General features: G+C 39.0%; 2 protein-coding genes across 3 annotated transcripts in view; both read right to left on the reverse strand.

Moving 5' to 3' along the window:
- Nucleotides 1–786: 786 nt before the first annotated feature.
- CAVIN4 (caveolae associated protein 4) lies at nucleotides 787–11,968 on the reverse strand. Its single transcript, XM_073226982.1, has 3 exons — nucleotides 11,837–11,968; nucleotides 10,255–10,710; nucleotides 787–4,101 (listed from the first exon to the last, which is right to left on the reverse strand). Exons 2-3 carry the CDS (start codon nucleotides 10,660–10,662, stop codon nucleotides 3,424–3,426), a joined length of 1,086 nt encoding a protein of 361 aa, XP_073083083.1. The 5' UTR covers nucleotides 10,663–10,710; nucleotides 11,837–11,968; the 3' UTR covers nucleotides 787–3,423.
- TMEFF1 (transmembrane protein with EGF like and two follistatin like domains 1) overlaps nucleotides 11,165–25,327 on the reverse strand; it is an 89,847-nt gene continuing 75,684 nt past the window's right edge. Inside the window, exons 9-10 of one of the 2 annotated variants that reach the window (XM_037017676.2) lie at nucleotides 16,727–16,885; nucleotides 11,165–12,279 (exon numbers count right to left, since the gene is read on the reverse strand). In XM_037017676.2, coding sequence (XP_036873571.1) covers nucleotides 12,195–12,279; nucleotides 16,727–16,885 — 244 coding nt within the window. In that variant the 3' untranslated portion in view covers nucleotides 11,165–12,194. Of the gene's footprint in view, nucleotides 12,280–16,726; nucleotides 16,886–23,099; nucleotides 23,491–25,327 lie in introns of those variants that run through there. The other variant, XM_073226973.1, reaches the window with a different exon arrangement.

Below are 25,327 nucleotides of genomic sequence, written 5' to 3' on the forward strand. Positions count from 1 at the left end.
TTAATAAATGGAGTAATCAATCATGCCCTTCAAAGAGGGCGGGAGGTGACTAAGCTAAAATGAGGAAACTGACCTTATCACTGAACCTGAAAGTCATATCTGAGAGACAAATGGCATGAGCAAAGGCATCAGGTGGCACAGAAGTCTGGGAGGGCCGTTGACAAGCACAGCTGATTTTAGGAAGATGCTGAAGGAAATTCAAAGCCTGAGGATATGCTGCCTCTCCAGGCTATCCTCCCGGGGATCCTTGGATGTCCTAGAGACACACGGTGAAGAGGGATTCACCATCTCTATGCCATTAAAAATACATTAAGGATTCCGACTGGCAAGGATAGCTATAAATCCTCAGACACAGCCTAATTAAGAGGTGGTTCACAAGAATCACACACAATTCAACACCAAGGTGTGTGCACTGGTTATTCCCTGGAGACCAGGTATTAGCACACACTACTTAAAACAGAATTGAGGATGGAAACACAGTGATTGGTACCCCTAGTCTTGAATCAAATGTGCCGGAGCAATTTATTTGGGGACCATAATCTGTAATGTCTTCGTAGGGCTCAACAAAAGAAGCTATGAAGAACATGTCTCTAAGATAAAAAAAAAAAAGGCCTAGGAATTTCCTGGAATGGAATTGCAGTTAGCAATGATTCTGTGAATTATTTCACACAACATAACCCATGCTCTTTAGGTGATGGAATCACAATGGACTTCAGGCTTTGTTCTAAACCCAACCCTTAAATATGCACTGAAGGCAAAGAATGAAGTCAAAATGAAAACACTGTATTTTGGTTTGTTATTTTTAATTTATGAAAACTTCTTCAAGGGTGTTCACACACACCACAAACACATCTCAGCAAGCTGAATTTTCATGCTCCTCTTCTGGCCATTTCACCTCTGGCCTGTTCCTCTGACTTGCCAGAAGCAGAGCAGCACTTCCCTCCTCTATTGTCTATTCTGCAGAGGCGCTTGGAGCGGGCTCCATGCCTCAGAGTCTATGGACATTGAGTTGTTCTGCCTCATACAAAAGAGCTTAAGTTCTACTTACGGTTTTATTTGAATAAAATGATTAATATCTAACATGCACGATTTCAAAAGCACAGAAGAGTAAAATAAGCAGAAAATCTGTTGTGTTGTCTGCAACTATCAAAACTTGCATTAAATGGCAATGTGTTGAGTTTTCAGCTTGTTACAAATTGATATTCTTTATATTAAGAAAACAGGGTAGAAAGAGGAAGAAAAATGATAAACGTGGACTTGAGGAATGCCCTAAATATGGGGAACATTTTCAAGAGACAGACGTGACACGGAGAGAAAAATCCTAGTTCCAAGAAAGCACTATAAGGTTACAATGAACTTTGGGGAACATGAAATTGTTTTAGTGTTTCTGGGGGTTGAACAAAGTCCTCCATAAAGAAGAGCTGACCAGGTTCTAATACTTTCCACATCAAAATTCAAACCTATCGATATGGGAAATATTCCAGAACATGTCAAGTCTGGCTCTATACCAGGTCAGAAAGCAGGAACTTCACAAAAATTCCTTGACAGTAATATTTGCAGAAAAACATTTTACCCCAGTTGAAATGTACCATGTGTAGGGCTAGGTAAAAGAAAAAGCTTATAACTCCTTTGCATTCTTAACCTAGAGACATAGCTATTATAGGAAGGATTACTGTATCAGATTCATGCCATTTTGTTTGCATTATTAGTAAAAAGCATTTACAAATAGGACACTGACATCAAACTTATTCAAATGTATTATGGTTTTAAGGAAATACGTGATTAAGCATGCAAACTCTTTCTAAACTATAACATTTTAAGTCACTTTCAAAATATTGTTCCATGTTGTATATTCTATATTCAATATAATAAGGTAACAAGATGAACAATTCATGATTTCCTGTATTCATACAGAGTAAATAGGAAATGATGCTGGGTCAAACTCCCAAACCAAAATACCTGAGTAACTATGAAATATTTTAAAGCTGATTTGTGTTTTTCATGTGTGTCTCTGCATATGTGCACATTTATTATGAATTTTAACTAGATGAGCATACAAAACTGATCTGAAAGCTGCTTGTCCAAACTCTTCAAATTCAACAATTCCATCATTTCTTCCATATTATAAAACTAGAAGATATATAAGCATACCAGAAGTACAGAACCAGTATGAACATTTCTCTTTCTTTAGCAACAGTACCTAACTTCCAGATTAGCTACATGTAAAACTCACAGGAAAGTGGAATCTGGCTACCTCCCAAAGAACTCCTATGAACACTGTTCTGTACAGCTGGGCCCTGAGTAGTTTGCTCTGGAAAACAGAAATATCTGAGGTCATTTCCAAACCCATGTACCAGGGCTGACTTTCAAAAGGCCTGTGAAGACATAGCCACAGTTTTATGTTTCACGCTGCTCAAACAAATGTTGCTCTAGTCCACCCGATCTAAGTAAGTAGAAAAGGATTTTCCAAGAAACATTTTAAGATTCAATTTAAACCCAAGGCCTGGTTTTACTGTTTGACAAAAAAAAAAAAAAAAAAAAAACACCAGTCACCTACACATTTATTTTTCCTCCCTGATTCTGTGAAAAGGCTTCTGAAGACCAACTTTAGTTTCTGTTCAACTTAGGTCCTCACTGCTTGGTGCTCAGGGCTTTTTCAGAAGGTGTAATTATTTAGATTGTTTTTGAAGAATGAGTGGGGTTTGTTTTCTCTAGATGTGCTTCTTGTACCCCTAGAGGTTATAATATTTCCTTTGACCTTCACAATAGTTCTCTGCGATGGGCAGGTCAGGCAATCCATTTTACTGATTGGCTTATTAGCAGATGACTTGCAAGTGGCTCACTATAAGCAAAGTTGTGATGCCAGAACCAAACGCTCAAGTCCAGACCTTCCATTTTATATGCAGAAACACCAAGGAGTGTGATGGCTAATTTACTGATGAATCTGTTCATCTGAACATATGGATGATATAATTCACACATGAGTTTTTCTCGTTTGAGCTTAGGCACAACATTAACCTAGACCAAAGCTGAGAGCTCACTTGTAAATGATGGGCACAAATTTATCCTTCATTTGTTTTAGACTACCAAACACCTGAACAGCCCTCACTCAGACAAACAATTTTTCTGGCAGGCAAGAGAAGGGCACTTACAAATCCACAGCTGCCATAAGAGTCACATGAGAGAGAAAGCTGATAGAATCATATAATCCCAGGGGAGGAAAAAATAAATTCCCAAGGAAGTTGTAAGGAAAGGTGTATAATATTTGTATTATCTTTTAAGATTTTAAACCTAAGAAATGAAACAGCCATACTATTTATGTGTTCCTTTATGGCATATAAACGTAAATGACTATACTATTTAAACTAGAACTATGTGATTATGGAGATTAATGCTTATATTATACTTAGTGCCTCTTTATGATTACTGCTTTAAATCTAGCAGAAGAGACTCATCATCCCCTACTTTCACTTGGGGTTTAAAAGTTACTTTTAAAGGCTCAGGGGTGGAGATTTCCCTTTGTTCTTGGGGAGGATACACTGCGCTGGCCTCCTCACGGTCTGTTTCACTGAGCTCATCAGTGTAGAGCTCACCCATGGGGACCAGAGACTCACTCCTGGCAATGAAGTCCACACCCATCTCCCTGACCTCTTCTGGACCTTCCACCACAGTTCGCTCTTTAGCTTTCCGCAGGCTCCGCATCTTAAAAGCTTCCCTTGAGGGAGCAGCACTGGAAATAGATTTCTTAAACCTTTCCCCTGACTGTTTCAGCCTCTCTCCTGACTGCCTCAACCTTTCTCCCGACTGTTTTAACCTCTCTCTCCTCTCTGGGGTCACTATTCTAGTTCTAATTCTGTTCACTTTCTTGTCAAAATTCTGCCGTGTCTTCTCCATGTTTTCTTTAGAAAATGCCTTTTTGATATTATCAATGCGCTCCTTGCCTGACTTTCTAAGCCTGGCAGATCTGCTTTCTTCAACGTAATATTCTTCATCTGAAGACAGGTCTCCTGGGGGGTCAAGGACATCGTCATCTGCCTCTTGATTCTCAGTTAGGTTTCTGTCTTTAACAATAGACAGGGATGTTGGACACCGAAGCTCCTCCTGAAGGACAGAAAAGGAAAGCATGTTAGAGATCAGTTCTCTTACCTCCTGGCCATGCCTTTTCAGTCTCCATGGGCCACTGATCCGCTGGCCTCTCAAATGCTGGTGTTTCTCAGGATTTTCCTCACCTTGGTCCTTTTTTCTTCATCTCCCAAGCTCACCCTAAGCAACCTTTCCACTCCTCGGCCTTCAAATCCAATTGGAAATAAACTCAAAAATATTTTATCTTCACCTCTCCCCTTCTCCTATGATGAAAACATGTTTCTGTGCCACCCAGATGCAACACAGGCAACCTCAAACTTTACATGTCCAAAAATCAAGGCCCATCCAGCATCATCTCCACAGCGACTTCTTTTCCTGGACCTCTCAACACCAATACCCATCCAAATGCCCACCCAGATAGAAACTTCAGAATCATTATCCCAAATATTTCCTGTCCTTCTCAACCCATATCCAACTGGTCACCAAGGGCTGTCCTTACAGTGCTTAATAACTCCTCTGTTCCCTCCTCCTTCCTCCTTGCCTCTGCCATGCCCTAATTCAAGTCCTTATCATCTCAGGCTTAAACTGTGCAATACTTCTACCTCCAAAATATCACCTAAGAGTTTCCTGAGAAATATTTCTAGTGCAGAGCTCGGATCACATCCTTTCGTTAATTTAAAACTTTTGGAAGCTCACTGATATCCAAAGGAGAGAGTTCAAGTTCTTCAACATGATTAGAAGACTCTTTAGTTTGAGCTAAACTGCTTTCCCACTCCTCCAGCCAGCAACACACAGCCACTCCCAGTTCCTCAAACACATTTTCACCCCTCCATGCCTTTGGATATGTGGTTTTTGCTACCTTCAATGCCCCTTCACTCTCTTTTTAGCTTTGTGAACAAAATCCTTCTTCAAGAATAAATTCATATGTCCTCAACTTCCCCAAGAGGCTAATTCTGTCTCCAATTAATACCAAAGTAACAGGTATCTACCTCTATTTATAACATTTATCACATTTTGGATGAATTGGAACTTACTTAAACACATCTCCCTAAGACCTTCACTAAATAATAGTTTCCATGAAAGCAGAGATGTATCTTATTTATGTTTTATGCCCAGCACCTATCAGAGTGCCTTGTGCATAGTGGGCAAACTCAATAAATTACTGCTGGAGTAGAGGCATATGTCTTCATTCAACCTATAGTTACTAAGCACCTACCACGCACCAGTCAATGTTCTAGAAATTGAGAAGCTCCTGTGAAGAAAAAAAAGAGTAAAAGAACTTGTATTCTTGCAGAGAGAAATAAACAAGTTAAATACATAGCATATTGGATGGTGGTAAGTGCTAAGGTGAAAAACAAAGCCAGGAAGGGGGATACAGTGTGACTGGGGAGGATCCTCCATGAGGTTTCACTAATAAGGGGACAACCTAACCTTGACCTGAAGGTAATGCATACATCTGGGAGGAGAGGCGAAAGAATAACAAGGGAGGTGTGGCTGGAGTAGAGTGGTCAAGGGGCAAGAAGAGGGGGAAAGAGAGTGAGAGGACAGCGGGGGGCCAGCTCATGCAGGGCTCTGTGACCAATAATAAGGACCACACCTCTTATTCTGTGTGTGATGGAGAGCCTTTTAAAAAGTTTTAAGAGAAGAGTGACATGATTTGACCCATGTTGTAAAAGAACCAATCACTGTTGGAAGAGGGCATGGAGGCAAGATAAGAAGCAGAGTGAGCAGCTGGAGACCACTGAGGTAAGTCAGGTGGGAGATGAAGCGGGTGTCGGCAGAGGTGGTGGGGAGATGTGGTCTGACTCCAGATGTACTTTGAAGGCAGGTGCAAACAGGATTTGCTGCTAGATTTGGATGAACTGTTAACATGGAAGGTGATTTTCAAGCACATGGCCTGAGCAACTGAAGGACAGATTTGCCATTAACTGAGATGGCAAAGACGGCAGGGGGAACAGACTGGAGGGGAAGGCTGGGATCTGAACATGTGGACTTTGAGATGCCCAACAGGACAGCCAAGCAGAGATGTCAAGTAGGAAGCTGAGTACATAGGAGGGGAGTTCAGGACAGAGGTCTACACTAGAGATATAAAAGTAAGAGTTATAATAGTAAGATGAATTAAAAATCATGACTGATGAAAGAGATCACAAGAGGCTGAGTGACTGGGTCTACACGCCATCATTAAGACTCCCCAGGGCAAAGGCACGTTTCAGAATTCAGAGTATTTCAGATTTGAGGAAAATAATATGACACATAACATACCATTACCAGTGAGATTTGGGTCAAAAAACATTTTGTGGCAAAAAATATGAATATTTTTCACTCTTTTATAAAATGGGAAAAAGCATATAAAGCCTCATGCCACCTCACGTCAGGTTTTGCCAGCAAATGAGTTCAGGTCGAGCCTAGGTTTTGCTACCAGGTAAGTTATAAAAAAAAAAATCATCTTTAGAAATGTTTGAATTTTCGCATTATGGATAGATAAGTGGATTTTGGACTGTAGATAAGAATAAAGAAACTAAAAAGAACCAAAAGGGAGAAATACCAGCCAGTGAAGCAGGAGGAAATCCAAGAGAGCACAGCACCCCCAGAAGCCAACAGGAAAGAAGTTCAAGAGAGGGTGGGACCCACTATGTGCCCAAAGGATGTAGGTCAAACCTGGCAAAGGGTGAGGATGAGGATTGGATTCGGGAACATGGCGAACACTGGGAACCTTGAGAACCGACCTAGGAACACAGTTGCTGAAAACACCCAACTCACTATTAGGGATTATTTCTAAAATTAAACAGGCAAAAACTAATAAAGATTATGAGATTTTTAAGTGAACAAATTTCTAAAAGAAACTGCTCCTACTTGAGTTCCAGATTCAATCAGTTTCAATCAACGACATTTTATAAATACGTAAGAAACACATTTATGCTGTTCCCAAAACCTTCAGCCTGAAGACAGTCAAGAAGATGTTCCTGAAACCTTATTTCTTAGATATTTATTTAGAATTAAATTCTTTAGCTAAAATATCTGGGAGCTATTTAAAAAAAAAAGGTAGGGTGGTTGTCTCTCATAGCTCTCTGATGAATCAGAAGCAGCAAAATTATTTCTATCCTTTCCTGACACCTGCTACAGGGAGTAGCTTCAGCAACACTGAGTGGGTTGGTATGGCCTGAGAAGGTATAATTAGAAAAGGAAAGAGCCAAAGAATAATTACCACTTGGTAGGAGGGAAAACCCTCACAATCCTGGTGTGAAGAAATTAGACACAGCTTAACTCAGAAATCACATACCCTTCTTCAATTGCATGACAAATTATACAAAATCAGGTTTAAAAATAAACAAAACAGAGGTAATCAGAGAAAGTACTTGTTGTGTGGATCTATTTGTTCTAACTCCTGTGACTCAGAGATGCCATGAGTTAAGTGAACATACTGTAATAATAATTGAAGATTATACTGTTGAATTATAGTTGATTTCCAAATACAATTATTATGTATCTTTTCATGTGAAAGTCCAAGTAAAAACATGATTTTTGTAAGAAAACAAGATCTCTGGGTTAGAGTACAAAGTAATAGCTAGAGGAACTTTGGATATACAAGTCTGTGACTTATCACTGGGGATAGCCAAATAGCTCATTGGTAACCACAGACCTATGGTTGGTAAGCACAATTGTGAGGTAGAGTAAGACTCCTGGCTTGCACAATGAGAAAGTCATCAAGATGAAAGGAGAGAAATCATAATTGTATGAGAAACGGAAGATAATTTTTTAAAATGCCAATGTCCACGATTAAGTGAAAGCTTAGCCATGCACAACTATGGGAGATAAAATACCAGTAACACCAAAAGACATATCCAGGGAAAACTTTGTGAGGAAAAACCCAAATGGAAATGAAAGTGTACTATATAGCTGAATTACTCAGCTTCAAGTCAATTTTAGTAGAAGGGGAGATCTCAACATAACCACTTATATTTATTAACTATGAGAATGAATTAAAAGAACTCATTTTAACTGCTATGAATAACCACTTGAACACTGTACACAGTGTTCTAACATCTAATGAATCACCAAGTTCATAATTACTTGCCTTTATCTTTTCTCTACAAGCTTTCCCCCTTATAAAAGCTAGCAAATGCTTATTAAACTGTGGCTTACTCTGAACATAATTTCACAGTCTTCACAGCATTGTATCTTACAGAGAAAGGGATCTGACTTAAACTAGCGCTCTCAGTTGCTTTTTCATACTATCTTCTGTTCATTCAAGTAACTATAGGGACTCAAAGGAAAAAATAAGTTTAGGGAATGAACAGGTGAATATGGAAACAACTTTAAGAAAAAGGATTATGTCAGTAGACAAGAGTCAATTAGAACTTTTCAGAAACTTCTTTGCTCTGGCCTTTGTAAATCCTGATTGGTACTTGGTCCACCCCTTGCACAAAGGTTCTCAGGAGAAATGCTGGATACTGAGAACATTTTTAAGCATGCTGCAAATCAAGTGGAGGGTGAGATATACTCATTACTGCTAGTTGCCCTTGGAAAGTGAATTGAAGATTGGATACTACTTTCTCCAATAACAAATCTAGATCTCCATTACACAGACTAACACTAGAACTGGCCTGTGAGAGTAAGGCCACTGATTTATTTCAAACTTCTAAGTCTAGAGAAGGACTTCAAGGGACCTGGAAGAAAAGGAAAAAAACGGTAAAGGACTTCAAACGGCTTAGTCCAACTTGTCCCCCTTTGAAATAAGCAACTCTTCTCCCTTCTCCCTATTCTTCCTAAATCACTAACAGGCTCTTAAAAACACATCCAAAATACCACTCTGCCATGCCAGTGTAACTTTATCCATCAACAGAGAGCTATGGAGAATTGACTAATGTATAAAGAATGCTGTGGGGAGTTATGGCCCACATCCCTAGTATTTCACAAATACCTGCCTACATAATCCAATTCTGTTCCTATTTCATTTTGCTTTTATTCTTCTAGGTTTTTTTCCTATACATATGGGCACTGATCCATTTTAAATATACAGTGTGGTAACACTGTATATGTGCATCAGTGAACATCCCTGAACACATTCCTGATTTTGTGCTAAGAACAAAAAAACTGACATGAAATTTCTGGGCCAAAGGTTTGTGAATTTTCAAGGTTCTTAATACAAACTACCAAAACTGCCCTCCAAAAATGTTGTACCAATTAATACTGCCCCCAGCAGAATACGAAATTGCTTGGTTTTTTTCTACCCTCAAATTGAGAACATGTTTTAGTAACTGCAAATACTTAAGTACGTAAAAGTGAAATTCCGCACATTTAGCTTTTTGTGAACAGTCTGATGATGACTTTCCCATTCTTCCACAATAGATGATAAAAATAAGCAACTTAAATGTTCCTTTTGATTTGTAAGAGTTTTAAAATGTATTACAGATATTAAGCATTTGACATGGGTACGTTCCTATTTCAAAAATCATGAGCGCCAGGCACAGATTAATAGGAACTTAGTTCAAAGCACAATGCCACACCAAAATTATTATATCAGCTAAGTCAAAAGACTTTGTAATCAAATAAAAGGAAATTACTTATGTGACTCCTACATTTATATAACTGTAAGAAAAATGAAAACTTCCTGATTATTCATTAATAGACAGTTTTTCTTAGTACTGTAATTCACATATTATATGTAAAAATTCCAACAGACAAATCATATTCTGAAAAGTTTACACTTTTGCACTTTGTTGTTTCGGGCTTTCCTCTCCCTAATAAGGAAAAAAACATACTGTGGAGCTACTGGTCCTGTTTCTTTTTTTGTATACAACAAAGAGGTGTTTTAAACTAGAGGCTTCTTAGATCTCTTCTAGTTCTAATATTCTCAGAGTCTATGAGAGGGCATGATGCTAATATGGCTAATATACTGAAAGAGCCTTACACATATTAAGTTTCAAAGGCAAGAAATAGCCTCAGCTGTGATCCACAGTTCATATTTCATGAAATGGTTGAGAGGCTCAAAACACTGATATGATAGTACAGTAGTTAACTCAGACATGGCTTTATGCTGCTCTCTCTGCTGACACAGAACTCCTACAATATACACAGCTACGATGTGGCGCTGGAAACCTCTGACAGGACTTGGCAACTGAAGGATGCACCAGCCTGCAGTGATCAATCCGAACAAAAATGCCAGCTTACCTGGAATATGACCACACGAAATTTGTTTTTCTTCATTATTTCTTCTTGCTTGGTTTCAACACTTTTAACATGAATTTGTTGTTTCTCCACCCGGGCCTTCACATCTTTAATGTGAGCACTGACTTTTCGGGTTTTCTCAAACAACTTGTTAATGACATAGCCCGTATTACTGTGTGACTGTGAAAGCTTCAACAGGTCAATCTGGACAGATTTTATGGCATTTTCCATCTCTCTGTGTCTCTCTTCTATTCTCTTCTGGCTTGCCTGCACACCGTCCACGATGGTGGCTACTTTGTCCAGAACAGTCACAATGGTAAGAGCAGCGTCTTGGTCTTCGTCTTCGGTACCACCTGACAGGTGATTCTGGTGGATTTTATCAGCATTTGAAGCAGACCCATCATGCTCCATTTTATTTATTGCTCGGTGGAAGATGTCCTACCACAATCAATTCTGGCACTAAGAGCAAAAAGTTAGCTTGATAACAGGCAACAGGGTTGTTTAAAGGGTTGGAAACCCCACCCCTGGAGACTGGTCAAGTATTTATAACTACAAATACCCACATGTGACTGTTCTGCAATATGAACCCTTGCAAAGCACTGGGTACTATTCCAAACATGCTTGGTGACTGACTAAGGGACTCAAATAAGACTGTGTGGGTAGAAGAGGAAAGCTTTTTAAAAAAAAGTTCCCAAAAGCCACCATGTTATTAATATTAAGCTGAGAAGCCAAAAATATCAAAAAAAAGCAAACTCCAAATGTTGGATAAAGCTTTAACCTTTAGATAACTTCAAGCAGTATTTGTAAAAGCAAAGGGGAATTTTTAACGAAAAATCTTCTCTATTAATTTCACATATTAAGTGTACTAACATATTAATATTAAAAATGTAATAAATAAACACACCAGAGGCCATATAGTGAAAACATTATATTATAACATGCTTTTCCAAACCAAATATTAAAATTAATATTTAATTTTAAACATATTAAGTTCTACATGCGTACTTCAGAATATCTAAACTACATGTTAAACAGCTGAATACATTCTACTCACACTTCAGATCTTTAAACACCAATAATCTATATAGCTATTACTACAGGACAAATTTGACTAGAGGTCTTAGATAATTTTTAAGCTCACTTTGAAAGCACCAATCATTAACATTTTTGCATTTTATTCACAAACACTGATACAATTTGTTTATTTATGTTAAAACAAATATTTTCTTAAAAATGAATGTGTATTAAAGTAGTTGAACTGATAAAGTAGGCTTTATTCCAGTCTGTTCATTAAACAGACTATTTCCACAATATCCAAGTCTACTTTTCAGTGATCTGTTCCATCCTTGCTACCAGATACTTTTTCAAATTATCAGAATTATTTTTTCAAAGAGAGGAATAATCAAATTCCAACCCGTACATCTTATAAATGTTTTACATCTAACACACACAACTTTACAGTTCATGCGATAGGCAGTGTCTAAAAAATCAGTTACTAAATCTCAAAAACATTTAAATATCTATTTAAACACAGTGTCTTCTAAATTTTTTTTTTGTAAGAAAAGTAATCTGTAAACATCTTTACCTTTAGTTCATGCTTCATCATTTGCTGTGGTCATTGTGAAAGAACTGGGTATGACTTTATAACCATTTGTGAAGTGGTCCATCTTTGCAAAAATATTACATTCCATGGGTAAAGAACAAGTCTTAGAATTACCATGTGGTACAAATTTGTGAAATCAATTTCTGTATTTAAAAACATAAAACAAAGACTACTGAACAGTCCAAAACTGCTGTAGCTGAATATTCTAAATACGAGCCAACAGGACTACACTAAAAATGTCCAAAAATAAGGCCTCTGAAATAAATATTTCCATTCTTTAAAAAAAGACATAATAAATGTACATCACATGGTCAGTGTACATATAAAAGTCCTCCTCAGTTTAAACCATTCTGGATGACGTATCTGAAGTAAAATGACCGAGGTTTTGCTTCTGTCGTCGACCTCTGTTGTTTTTAGGGCATTTTCTGTTGAGTCAAAAAAAGAAAAAGAAAAATGTCATTTTGTTTAGAATCTTTCAAATGTTTCCAAAGTAGCACACATTTCATACATAAAGCCATCCTGCATGTGATCACATGAAAGGGAGACAGGATGCTCCTTGATGCAAGACATGGTGAGGACCAACATTTCAGACTGCTAACTCCCTACAAAACTGGGAGGTGAGAGGGTTAGGTGTACAATGCAGGTATGAACACAAGCAAAACACCCCCATGTCTCTACTGCTGCATGTGCATCCCTGAGACAAATCTCACCTTGCCTCTGGCCTCGCAGTTCCCCAGCCACACTGACTGATAACATATAAACCTGTGAGAGCAGAAAGGGTCCTGGCCTATGTCTTTACCCTGGGCTTTGACACCCCCAAAATAACAAGGACAGTTTAGATGAAGGAGAAATCAGGAAGAAGTACGCTTATTAACCTCAGATCTGAATCCAGAGGAAAAGTCTAGAGATTTCAGACAACAACTCAGAAGTCACTCTACACTGTGTTCGGGCAAACCAGAGAAACCACTAAAAAATGCCATGGTGGAAATAAGGGCTATCCCCTGACTGTGCCCTCATATTATCACAAGTGTTTCTCCACAGCGGAAGAACCCTCACTGTGTTGTGACTGCTTTTGCGTCTGGCCACTAGAATGCAAACATGAGCTTGTACAATGCATGAGGTGCTGTGCTACACAATGTGCACAAGGGATGGTGATGAATTCTGGTGATTTTGAGTTAGGGCTCTGCCAAAAACTAGCTATACAACTCTTCTTTCTATATAAATATTAAGAGCTGGGCTCACCTCAAAAATCTCCACCTGCAAGAATTTGTAATCTGATGGAAAGTCTTGCAACGATGAGTGTACTACTCAAAAGTTCCATGTTTTCATTCAGTTTCAGAGAACACTGTCTTGCCTTGGCTTAAAAGCCTTGATGGTAACACTTTCATTTTATGTACTGCTTTTCACAAATTTTATTTCACCAGTATTCATAAAAACACTTGGAGGTAGACAATGCTGGAATCATTTCCATTTCATAAATGGGAAACTGACAGAGAGGTCTCACACCCCCATGACCTTGACTGTCACTACCTCCCATGACCTTGGGAAAGTTTCAACTTCCCAGGGACATGGTTCTTCATCTATAAAATAAGGGGATTTGGTGAGGATGATGTTTCAGGGTCCCTACCAGTCTGTCACTCTCTAAGTCTAATACCACGAAAGAAGATTCCAGGCATAAAAGAAAATCTTACTCATGCAGTCTTGGTAAGTCAGTCAATGGAAACATCCTTTTAAAGGAAGATTCCTCACATGGGAACAGCCACTGTGGAATAAGTGGAACAGTTGTCCCATAGTGGGCTGTGTGGGAGAGGCACTCCTTAATAATTCAATGGATATAATTCTGAGGACATAATTATAATATTCTAAATCTGAGAGAGAGGGGCATTAAAGGGGAGAAAATACCACCAACAAAACACTACCAGGAAGATCTATGATACCCTTCAGTCATAGAGACAGTGGGCAGTGAATACACTATAACACAGTTAAAAATACACTGTGGTGACCCCAAGAAGGGACCAGTGGTTACCAAAGGGAAAGGGGATGGGGACGGTGGGCAGGAAGGTAGGGAGAAGGTGACTAAGAGGTATTACGATCAGCACACATAATGTAGGGAGGGCAGGGGGAAGGCAGTATAGCACAGAGAAGACAAGTAGTGACTCTATAGCATCTTATCATGCAGATGGACAGTGACTGTACTGTGGAATGTAGGGGAGACTTGATAATAGGGGGAAATGTAGTAACCACACATTGCTCATGTGAAACCTTCATAAGATTGTGTATCAATGATAACTTACTAATAATATATATAAATATGGAAACTAAAATTAGAATCACACTGTATATACTATTTTTAACTTTTTTTTCATTTAACAATATATCATAAACATTTGAAAAAAAAATACTCTGTGACGTCTAAATGTCTGTGAAGGCAGCAAAGGGATTGGGGGTATAAACTGGAGGGTACTACCTTGAAAACTACCTGCCAGATAAATTTTTTTTTTGGTATCATTACTCTACAATTAAATGAAAGACATTATGTTTACTAGGCTCCCCCCTTCACCAAGTCCCCCCCACATACCCCTTCAGTCACTGTCCATCAGTGTAGTAAGATGCTGCAAAATCACTCCTTGTCTTCTCTGTGTTGCACAGCCCTCCCAGTGCCCCACACATACTATACATGCTAATCATAATGCTCCCTTTCTTTTTCCCCGCCCTTATCCCTCCCTTCCCACGCATCCTCCCCAGTCCCTTTCCCTTTGGTAATGTTAGTCCATTCTTGGGTTCTGTGATTCTGCTGCTATTTTGTTTCTTCGGTTTTCCTTTTTTCTTATACTCCACAGATGAGTGAAATCATTTGGTACTTGTCTTTCTCCGCCTGGCTTACTTCACTGAGCATAATACCCTCTAGCTCCATTCATGTTGGATCAATGGTAGGATCTGTTTTTTTCTTATAGCTGAGTAATACTCCATTGTGTATATGTACCACATCTTCTTTATCCATTCATCTACTGATGGACATTTAGGTTGCTTCCGTATCTTCTGCCAGATAGTTTTAATTTAGGAGTTGAGGATTATGGCACACTGAGATCAGAAGCACAGAGCAGAATAGAAGGCTGGTAGGAAGTGTAAAAGGGCTTAACTATCTCGATGGCCTTGAGTAAGGTACTTCTGAGCCCAGGGCTTCCGCTTCCTCCCTCCTCTAAGTCAGCTTCCCACTGACTCTAATGTCCTCTGATTTTCTTAAAGAAGGCATTATCATCTGGTCTCAAAATTTTCCCTTATTTTTTAACTCCTTTCTTTTTTTCACCTTCCCAGTCATTTGCTACTCCACTCCTGCTTTACTCTAATAATATCCTAAATGATCTCCCCCAACCTCACATTTTCTCTCCTACAGTGAATTTTGCAAATGACATTCACATTAATGCTCTGAAAAAATGGTTCATACCAAGTGTTTCCCCTGTTCAAAAACTGAACCACAACGAAATGAAGTTTAAACCTTGCTCCTATGCTATGGTCATACTTGGCAAATATATTTCCGAAGATGACTGAACATGGACCCTCCTCTTGAAGGGTCAGGGGAAAGTCGATGAGAATTAGGCAGCATGAACCCAAATCCCAGCACTTTCACTCACTAGCTAGATAACCACAGTTGGATAAATCACTTAACCTCTAAGCCTATATTAAATGGCCACAGGCAGCCCTGCTCTTACATGATTTTATTTTCTATCTTCTCTTTCTGTTGTCATTATTTTTTATATCATTATGTCCCTACTTTAATTTACTGCACAATTTTATACTCAGTAGTCTTGCTTAAGGGCACATCATCCGTTCAATAGGGAAAAAAATTCTACTGACTTTACTGCCTAAATTTTATGAAAAATATCTGTTATGGAGAGAACTTTTTCTTTTTATTACCTCTAGATTTATCATTTCAGCTCCAGATGGCTGAGAGTACTTAAGGTCTGGCTTTCATCCAGACCTTGGACAGAAGAGCCATAAATCCATTTTGGCCTGCCAATATCTGGACTTAATGTGCTACAATCCTCTGCCCAGAATAATGCAGAAAAGTATATGGGACTTCCAAACTAAACCTTCAACTAAACCTTAAGGGTAGAAAGAGGGAGGCCAGAAGAAAAGATATGAGACTTGGAAACATAAAGACAATATGAACTTGATCTGCTTTGACTTTCTTAGGTCCAATTTAATTCTGACTTATGTATCTCCATTCAGCTTGGAAAACACCCACTTTAAACAAGTTGCACTGCAAATATGTCCATAACTTTGGTGTTTAGTTATGACAAACTCTAATGGTTTTAGCTATGACAGAGAATTCTACAGTTTATTACTTATGACTACTCCAGAAAATAAAGTAGTATTAAGACAATGATATAATAAGAAACACAGTATTCTTTAACCTCTGACTTCTTCCTTACTATATTTACTATGGATAAAGGGTATTATTAGGCATAAAACACCTTGCAGTTTTGCAGGGCTAAAAAAATTTCTGCATGGCTCTTTTGTGCACGTGTAAACCATTCTGCATTACCATTATCGCCCCGAGTGTAGTGCTTAGAATTGGCTCACAATTCTAAGATTCCTAAATTCCTTCATGCTGTTAAATATTGCCATGCTTCTTCTGCCTGCAGCCCAGATATACCTGTAACTGTGAGAATGAGTTCTTGTCTATTACGCTAAAGAAGCAAAATAGGAAGAGATCATGCCTACATGGAAACCCTAGGGAACTGATCCGAGGACTTTTTCCTAATAAACTGGAGGACTTAAAGCCCCTGTCATTTGAGCGTGCTTCAAGATTCTTCTTTAACAACCACCCACCTCTAATTTAAAGTTGACATTTCCAAGATCATTACCAACCTTGTTATGCACATGACAATTGCTACTATAATGGCGATCTGTACAGCTCCAATAATAGCTGCAATAAGAACATGAGTGAGCTTTTGCCTACTTGGCACTACATAGAGAATACTAAAGTCTGTCTTTTCACAGTGCTGTCCAGTATAGCCAGATTCACACCTGAAGGGAAGAAAAAAAAAGGATTATGTTGAGAACTGCAAATTTCAATAATTCTAGATTTTAAAATTGAGACACACGAAAGAATGATACCTTTAAGCAGGAATCGCAAATCAGGCATTCTCCTATCAACTCAAAAAAAAAAAAAACCATTTGTGTATTTCCTTATACTCTTTTGATATGTCTGTTTCACACACTGCTTCTTTCACCTGGTATTACCTCACATTAATTTTAAAGTTGCTTAGTAGTTTTTATTAGTGTAATTTAAAAACATATATAATATTCCATTCAGTAGCTACAGTAGAGCTAATTTACCTATTCCTCACTCTAAGACGTGAGTTATTTTACATTTTTCACAATTATGAATTAGGTATGATAAAAATTTTGGTGAGTGTGCGTTTTTCTTATATTTAGTATTACTCCTTAGCTTAGATACTTGGAAATGGGATTATTGAATAAACAGGTCTAAACATTTACAGTTCTCTGAACACAGCACCAAATTATATTCAAGACACTTTTCAGTGTACATAATATAGTCATTTAAGATGCAGAGGGGAGATGAAAATAAGTTATTAATGACAGAAACAGAGCCAAGCAGTCAAGTAGGTGCTAATCTAAGAAATTAATCTGAATTCAAATTAAAAGCAACGACACCAGCTGATGTTAATAATTTGACAGGGGGAAACATTTGAGATATCAGAAAATTCGCATTTTTCAGCTGACACTAGTGAAATGTATAAATTAGCCAGTTTTCAGTTAGAACTGATTACTAAAACATCTGAAGTGTAAGGATACTGCTTTTAATGTGTCACACTTCATTACAAAAAAAAGATATTTTAATAAAGCATACATAACAACAACAAAGAAACCTGGGATTTGGTTAACAGGGGAAGCCAGGGGTGATGTGAGTCCACCAATCCCATCCCTGAGGTTCCTAGACACCTGCAAGAAGGTTGCTCATTGGGCTCTAAGCTTCCTAGCAGACAAAAAAAAAAAAAAGCAGTAAGGCAAATAAACAGATCATGGAATAGAACTAAGAGCCCAGAAATACACCCATACATCTATGGCCAACAATTTTTGACAGGAGTGTGTCTAGGACAATCCAATGCGAAAGTCTCTTCAACAAATAGTCCTGGAATAACTAAACATCCGCATGCAAAGGAATGAAGTGGAAGCTTTGCCTCAAAACATATACAAAATTTAACTCAAATGGATCAGAGACCTAAATGTAAGAGCTGAAGTTACAAAACTCAGGGGGAAAAAAAGTACATCTTCATGTGCTTAGATGAGGCAATGATTTCTTAGATAGGACACCAAAAGCACAAGCAACAACAGAAGTTCAACTGAACTAAATCAAAGTCTTTTGTGCATAAGGACACTATCAAGAAAGTGAACAGATAACCCACAGAATGGGAGAAAAATTTTGCAAATTATATATCTGATAACTACTAAATCTAGAATATATTTAAAAAGGAGAAGGGGGGTATTAAGATTAGCATGCATGGGGGGGAGGGAGAAAGGGGAGGGAGGGCTATACAACACTGAGAGGACAAGTAGTGATTCTACAACATTTTGCTATGCTGATGGACAGTAACCGTAATGTGGTTTTTAGGGGGGACCTGATATAGGGGAGAGCATAGTAAACATAGTATTCTTCATGTAAGTGTAGATTAAAGATTTAAAAAAAAAGAAAGAAAGAAAGAAGAGGGGGATTACTCCTTGATAAGATAAAACTATTGGTAAATCAAAGATTAACACATGCCTTAAATATCTTTAATGTTGATCACTTAAAGGGTGTCACATTATCAGCTATGGAGGTACTCTTTTCTGATAATATGCCTTTCTCTTAATAAAAAAAAAAAAAAGCAGTTCCTGTGTGCTGACCTCCAATGAGTTCTGCACAGTGGTATAGAGGGCATGTCAAAGTGTGGGCAAAGGGTCTGTTGGTTTCTATGCAGAAGATCAAGGCCTAGCTTGGCTACCCAGAAAATGAACTAAGATACGATATGAGGAGGAGCTTCCGGCATCAGCACTCTCTGGAGGACTCGTGCCGGGGGATGATCATCAAAAAGCCTCCACAGGGATCCGGGCGAGGCTGCGGTTGTGGCTGCGTCCACCCCACCGTTTCCTGGACTTGCCATTGGAATGAGGAGGGAGATGTCTAGGCTGGCATGTGCATACAGTGAGACAACGAATTTGACTGGATCTGTACTGTTGGAACTCAATCAGGAGTTGGGAGGGGTGCAAGTTGTAGCGCTCCAAAATCTTACGACTATAGACTATCTACGGTTAAAAGAACATATGGGATGTGAACAGATCCCAGAAATGGGTTGCTTTAATCTGTCTGATTTCTCTCAGACTGTTCAAGTACAGTTGGACAAAATCCATCATATCATAGACAAATTTTCACAAATGCTTAGGGTGCCTAAATGGTTTTCTTGGCTTCACCCAAGATGGCTGGTAATTATAGATTTGCTTTGTTTATGTCACCGTATTCCTATTATGTTAATATGTGTGCGTAAGTTAGTTAGTAGTTTAAAACCTATACATGCTTAAGGTACTCTACAAGAAGATATGTCAAAGAAATAATCAATCCTCCCATGTTTTCTTCCATATACTACCTCTATAGCTTTTCTTCTTCCTTCCTAATTACAACCCTTAAATAGAATTCGTGTCTCATATCGAATTTACCGAGTATCATAATTCCTCCAGGTAGTAAAGATACCTCGAGACAAGTGCTGGGCATAGAAGCCACAGTGCATAAATCTGCAAAGAAGTAAAAAGCTAACCTTTTCAAACAATATGGCTTCTCTCTCACTTACCAACTTTACTTTTCCCTGTATGGCCCCGGAAGATGACTGGTTAGCCAGAGGCGGGTAAGATTCCTCAAGGAAGGAACAACCTAAGACAGGCACAGTCGCAGGGGGGCCATCAGGTAAGAAATCGGAGAACAACAGTGGTGAAGCTTAGAACCTCACCCCCCACCCCCCGTTTTGAGAGAAAGCTTCTCCATCCATGGATGTTTTATTGCCCTTTTCTAGCTCGGATTAGCACATAGTCTACAGGCACACACCTGATCATCTACAATTGCTCTCTTACAACACTAAACTATGTTTTCTAACTTTATCTTGCATCTACCTACCACTTCAGCATTTTATTAAAAATAAAAATATTAATAATAATAAAGGGAGAAATGTGGGATCCACATATAAATCAAGTATAAAAATCAAACGAATATTCATATTTGACCTGATTGTTTATAGTTCATAATGCGTGATCAAAACTGAAAGTTTCTGTGATGAATGCCCTTATACTGTTCACCATGTAAGAACTTATTCACTATGTAAGAATTCGTTCACCATGTAAGAACTTGTTCATTATGCTTCAGAAGATTGGAGACTGACGAGAATTAGGCTTGAGATGGATTAATGATTGTGCATTGAGCATTGACCCCCCTATACAGAATTTTATTGTTGTTAACAACCATTTGATCAATAAATATGAGAGATGCCCTCTCAAAAAAAAAAAAATCTATTACAACTCATTAACAAAAAGAAAAAAAACTACAAAATGGGCAAGAGATCTAAATAGACATTTTTCCAAACAAAATATTCAAATGGCAAATAAGCACATAAAAGATACTAAAATCACTAGGTATCATGAAAATGCAAATCAAAACTATAATAAGATACCACTTCATACCCAGTAGGATGGCCAGAATCAAAGTCACATAATAACAAGTGTCAACAAGGATACTGTAGGAAGCATAAAACTACAGCCACTTTTGAAAAGTCTGACAGTTCCTCAAAAAGTTAAACCCAGACATACCATTCAGCCCGGCAATTCCATGACTAGGCATTTACCCAGGTAAGATTCAAACTCATGTCCACACAAAATCTTGCAACCAATTTTCAGGGCAGCCGAAAAAGTAGAAACAATCCAAATATTCATTACTGGTAAATGAATTTGAATTTTTTTAATGTGGTATTATCCATTAAATGGAATTTTATTCAGGCACATAAAGGAACAATGTACTGATATATATTACAACATGAATAAACCTGGAAAACATTATGCTAAGCAAAGAAGCCAGACATTGAAGGCCACATATTATAGGAGTCCTCTTACAGGGAATGTCCAGAATAGGCAAATCTACAGAGACAAAACAGGCAAGTGGTTGTCTAAGCCAGGGCAGAATGGGGAGATTAGGGAGTAATAGGTAAAGATTTATTCTTGAGATGATGAAATGTGCTAAAATTGACTGGTGATTGAATATATGATTGAACTCTATGAATATACTAAAAACTACTGGACTGCTGAAAGCAAGAAATGAGAAAGAATGAAAGAAATAAAGTAGTAAGATCACTGACAAAAAAAAAAAAAACATCTCCACAAAATAAAATCAAACCAGGTGTTCAAAAGAAACAGTTACTATTGTTCTAACTCAAGGAGAACTTTACTTCATTGGTCCTCATTTAAAGAGGGCACTTTTCATTACAGAGAACATCATCCTCGACAAGGCAGGTACAGTAAGTTTGGTCATGTGATGAAGTCTACTAGGATTTTAAAAATAATGTCTTTCATGGTAGGCTAATGGCCAAGCTCAATAAAATAGAAACAGTTCCATAGGAGCCATAACAAGGTCCTACAGAGGCAGCTCTCTGATGGTTTAGCTTAATCCAAAGATTAAAATATGAATATCAAAAAGAATGTTTGGGCCATATAATATTCAGAAAATCTCTATGGATATCATTTTCTGCAAATGACTTTTAGGTTAGACTCTTCAAATATCTGGAGTATTAACTTCTTCTGTTATTGACTAAAGGCAGATCCAGGTGTTTGGTTCTTCATCCCACTCTCCCTCCATAGTATCTCATTCACTCCCATGGCCTCATGTGCAGATGCAATCACTCATCCAGTTTACATGTTTACTGAGCACCTGATATATGCCAAGTACTGTGGTGGGCATTTGGGAAACATCAAGGAGCAACACAGATCAAGAACCTGGCCTGTTTACCCTCTAGCCAGGGGAGGGAGGGTCCAAAAACATGAGAAGTAAATTACATGGTCAGGTTGGATGGTGACATGTACTACATGAAGAGATGAGAAGACACACAGTTAAGAGAAATTACAAGTGCCAGGTAGGGGGACCAGGAACAGAAGACTACAACTTTAAATAAGGTGGTCAGGGTAGGCTTCATAAGAAGGTGACATGTGAGTTAAGATGTGAAGGAGGCGAGAGGCTCTTCCATGTGGACAACTGGGAAGAGAGCACACCAGGCAAAGGGAGAGCAGTGAGAAGATCCTGGGCGGGTGGAGCACGAGGGCCTGGTGTCCCCAGGGACCAGCTATCATGGTGGCAGTGGAGTGGGCAAGAGGGAGGGAAGCAGGGGGCCAAGCCAGAAAAGAGAAGGGGCCAAACCATGCAGGGCTCCTGCTCAGTAAGATGGAGGAGCCCCTGGAGGGGGTTTAGCAGAGGAATGACATGGACTGACTTTTTATTTAAAAAGTCTCAGTCTGGCTGCTGTGTTGAATATGGACTATAGAATGCAATCAGGGAGGCTACTGCAATAATGCCAGAGAGGAAAAAGGGTGGCCTGGACCTGGAAACACAGTGGCAACGGTGAGGAATAATCAAACTCTGGGTATAATCTGAAATAATGCTCAGAACTTCACACCTGCCTGGATATGAGAGAGAGAGAAAAGTCAAAGATGTATTGGAGTGTTTTGTCTGAGCCAATGAAAAGATGGAGTTGGCAACAGCTGAGATAGCAAAGCCTCAAGGTGGAACAGGCTTAGGGGAGGGGAAACAGATCAGGAGATTCACTTAGGTCCTGCTGAGCTTAAAGTGTCAGACATCTATGTGAAAATATCAAGGAAGGAGAGGGATCTATGAGTCTCAAGGAGAGAAGAGGTGTGGGATTTATGTACATTAAGAGTCATGAGCACATGTCACATGAAGTCCTGAGTCTGGATGGAATCACTAAGGTGGAGGACCAGGCCTAGACCGTTCCTGCCAACATCAGAAGGACAGCGAGCAAAAGAGGAGCCCAATCAGGGCTCCGGCCAGGAGGTCGGAGAAAGCCGAGAGAGAGGGTAGGTAGTCCCTGGGGCCAAGTGAAGAACAACTACACACCGGAGGGAGGGAGCAACTGTGTCAAATGCTACTGGTCATTCAAAAGTAATTTAAGACTAAGAACTGACCACTGAGTTTAGTAACAAGAAGAGTCTCAGTGAAGTGTTGGGGGCAAAGCTTAGTGGAGTGGGTTCAAAAGACATGGGAAAAGTGAGGAATTGAAACAGACTACAGACAACTCTTTTGAGTTCTTCTCCAAAGGAAAGGAAAGAAATGGGACAGTAGCTGGTAGGAGTGAGAACAAGAAAGAAATAAAATTGTACTTACAAATACATATTTAAAATATTTATACAAGGATAAATAATATGGAGAAAAAGGGGGGAAACTGCGGGTAGGTGACAGTGAAGTCTGGAGGTTCTCTTCATATTGCTTCAACTTTCTCAGTGAACTTGGAAACAAGATCATCAGCCTAGAGTGAGGATGAGAGGGAGTACTGGCAATCCGAAAGGAGGGATCATTATAAAGCAGGCATCTAGGAGAGAAGAATGAATGGACTGAGGTTACAGATTGACGCCTCATGGCATGTAGGGCCCACCTGGAGTATAAACATCAGTGAGACAAGTAACCCGGCAGTGTGCCTTTTGACAACAGCCATGTTCAGCTGTGTGGCACAGGTACACAGCAGGTGGGAAGCTGGAATGACCAGGATTCTAGTTTTGTCAAATGAGCATGATGAAGCAAGAGACAGACTACAGGGATGGACCATGGAATTTAACCTGAGTGAGGAGGGGACGAGGACATGCAGCAGGTGAGGGACCCTGAAAAGGTGACACATCAATAAAATGGAGGCCTAGTCAGGGAGAAGGACTGCTGGGTAGGAACAAGAAGGGATGTGCTAGAGGCAGAATGGTTCCCAGCCGTACATCCTTAGCCTGTGTCTGTCTCTCGTGAGTCCTAAAACCAACATATAGTCAGGGGTCTGCTAGACACTCTTAAAAGGATAGCTCCCAGGCACCTGAGACCAACCGTATTAAACCAAATACATCCGTTTCCCCCAAACCTCCTCCCTCTTTCCATTATCTTTCCCCACTCGATTCTGCCTCAGCCAGAAACCCAGCAGACTCTCCTGATTCTTCCTTCCCATGACCCCCCACCAACCTCTATCCTCATACCCAGCTGGTCACCAAAACCTATGGATTCAACCATCTTATTTTCTCTCTGCAATTCATCTACTTATCTTGGTCCCACTACAGTTCCTTTATTTCAGGCTCTCACTTCTTAGTACTACACTGTCTTCTCCTGACTTTCAGTCTTCTAACACATTTTGCACAAAGCCTCCAGGATGGTCTTCAGATCTGACCACATCTTTCTTACTTAAATTCTTAGGTGGCACCTCACTGCCTTTAAAATAAAGGACAAGCTCCTGGAATGAAACAAATATTCCTGTAGGACCTGTTCCCCTCCCCCTTCAGGCTCAGTGCCTTGTCTTTAGTACCAAATCATCTCATTTATACCTATGAATGAGAGCAGATTTTTCATATTATATTTTAATTTATCACCTGTCAGTCTCTTCCACTATACTGTATTTTTTTTTTACCACAAGATCCCTGGATTCCTGCCATATCTGAATTGGAGACCCCAATGCCAGAGAGAATTTGGTACAAAGTAAGCAATAAATAAACACACACATTAGTGGTAGGATAAAGCTAGAATATTTTAACCTAATAATAGGACTGGCTAAAGATTGTTCATCCCTACTAGTTACTGCTACCCAAACACCCCCACCCATTGTGGAAGCTCCTGTGATGTTATAGCTGGATTCTTGTAGACACTGTAAATGCTTAGACAAAAAAAGATCAACCACTTTTTAGGAGTTGTAAGTGTGTAGAGATTCTTTAAGCATTTAGGAAACACTTCTGGTCTGGAGAAAAGGGAAAAATTGATCATCATCACATGTCATTCAGAACATATCTACTGACTACCTACTGGGCTGGTTCGGCGTACTGGGAAGATAGTGGTTAGCAAAACAGAGTGCCTAACCTAATGGCAGTTACAGTCTAATAATATCAATCACTGTTTATTAAACACATACTGTGTAGAGGTATTGTCCTAAGCACTTTGCATATAGTATCTCATTTAATCTTAATAAAACTAGAGAAATGGGTACTATTATAATTTTAGAAATGAGGAAAATGAGGCTTAAAATATTAAGTAACTTCCAAAGGGTACAGCCAATAATTGGCCCATGTGGTATACCTGACTCCAAAGCCTTAAACCACCATACAATTCAATCTTCTTACTGTCAATTAGTAAATACCACAGAGTGACTTGGTGTCATTTTATTATCAGGACACCATCCTCTCTCATCC

The sequence above is a fragment of the Manis javanica genome, chromosome 2 (assembly GCF_040802235.1).
Source record: "Manis javanica isolate MJ-LG chromosome 2, MJ_LKY, whole genome shotgun sequence".
Lineage (NCBI taxonomy): Eukaryota > Metazoa > Chordata > Mammalia > Pholidota > Manidae > Manis > Manis javanica.

Excerpts from the sequence above, each read along its gene's own strand:
- CAVIN4 (XM_073226982.1), bottom strand. The coding sequence starts at position 10,662 with ATGGAGCATGATGGGTCTGCTTCAAATGCTGATAAAATCCACCAGAAT. Across the intron at positions 4,102-10,254 it reads TTCGTGTGGTCATATTCCAG|GAGGAGCTTCGGTGTCCAAC; the intron begins GTAAGCTGGCAT and ends TCTGTCCTTCAG.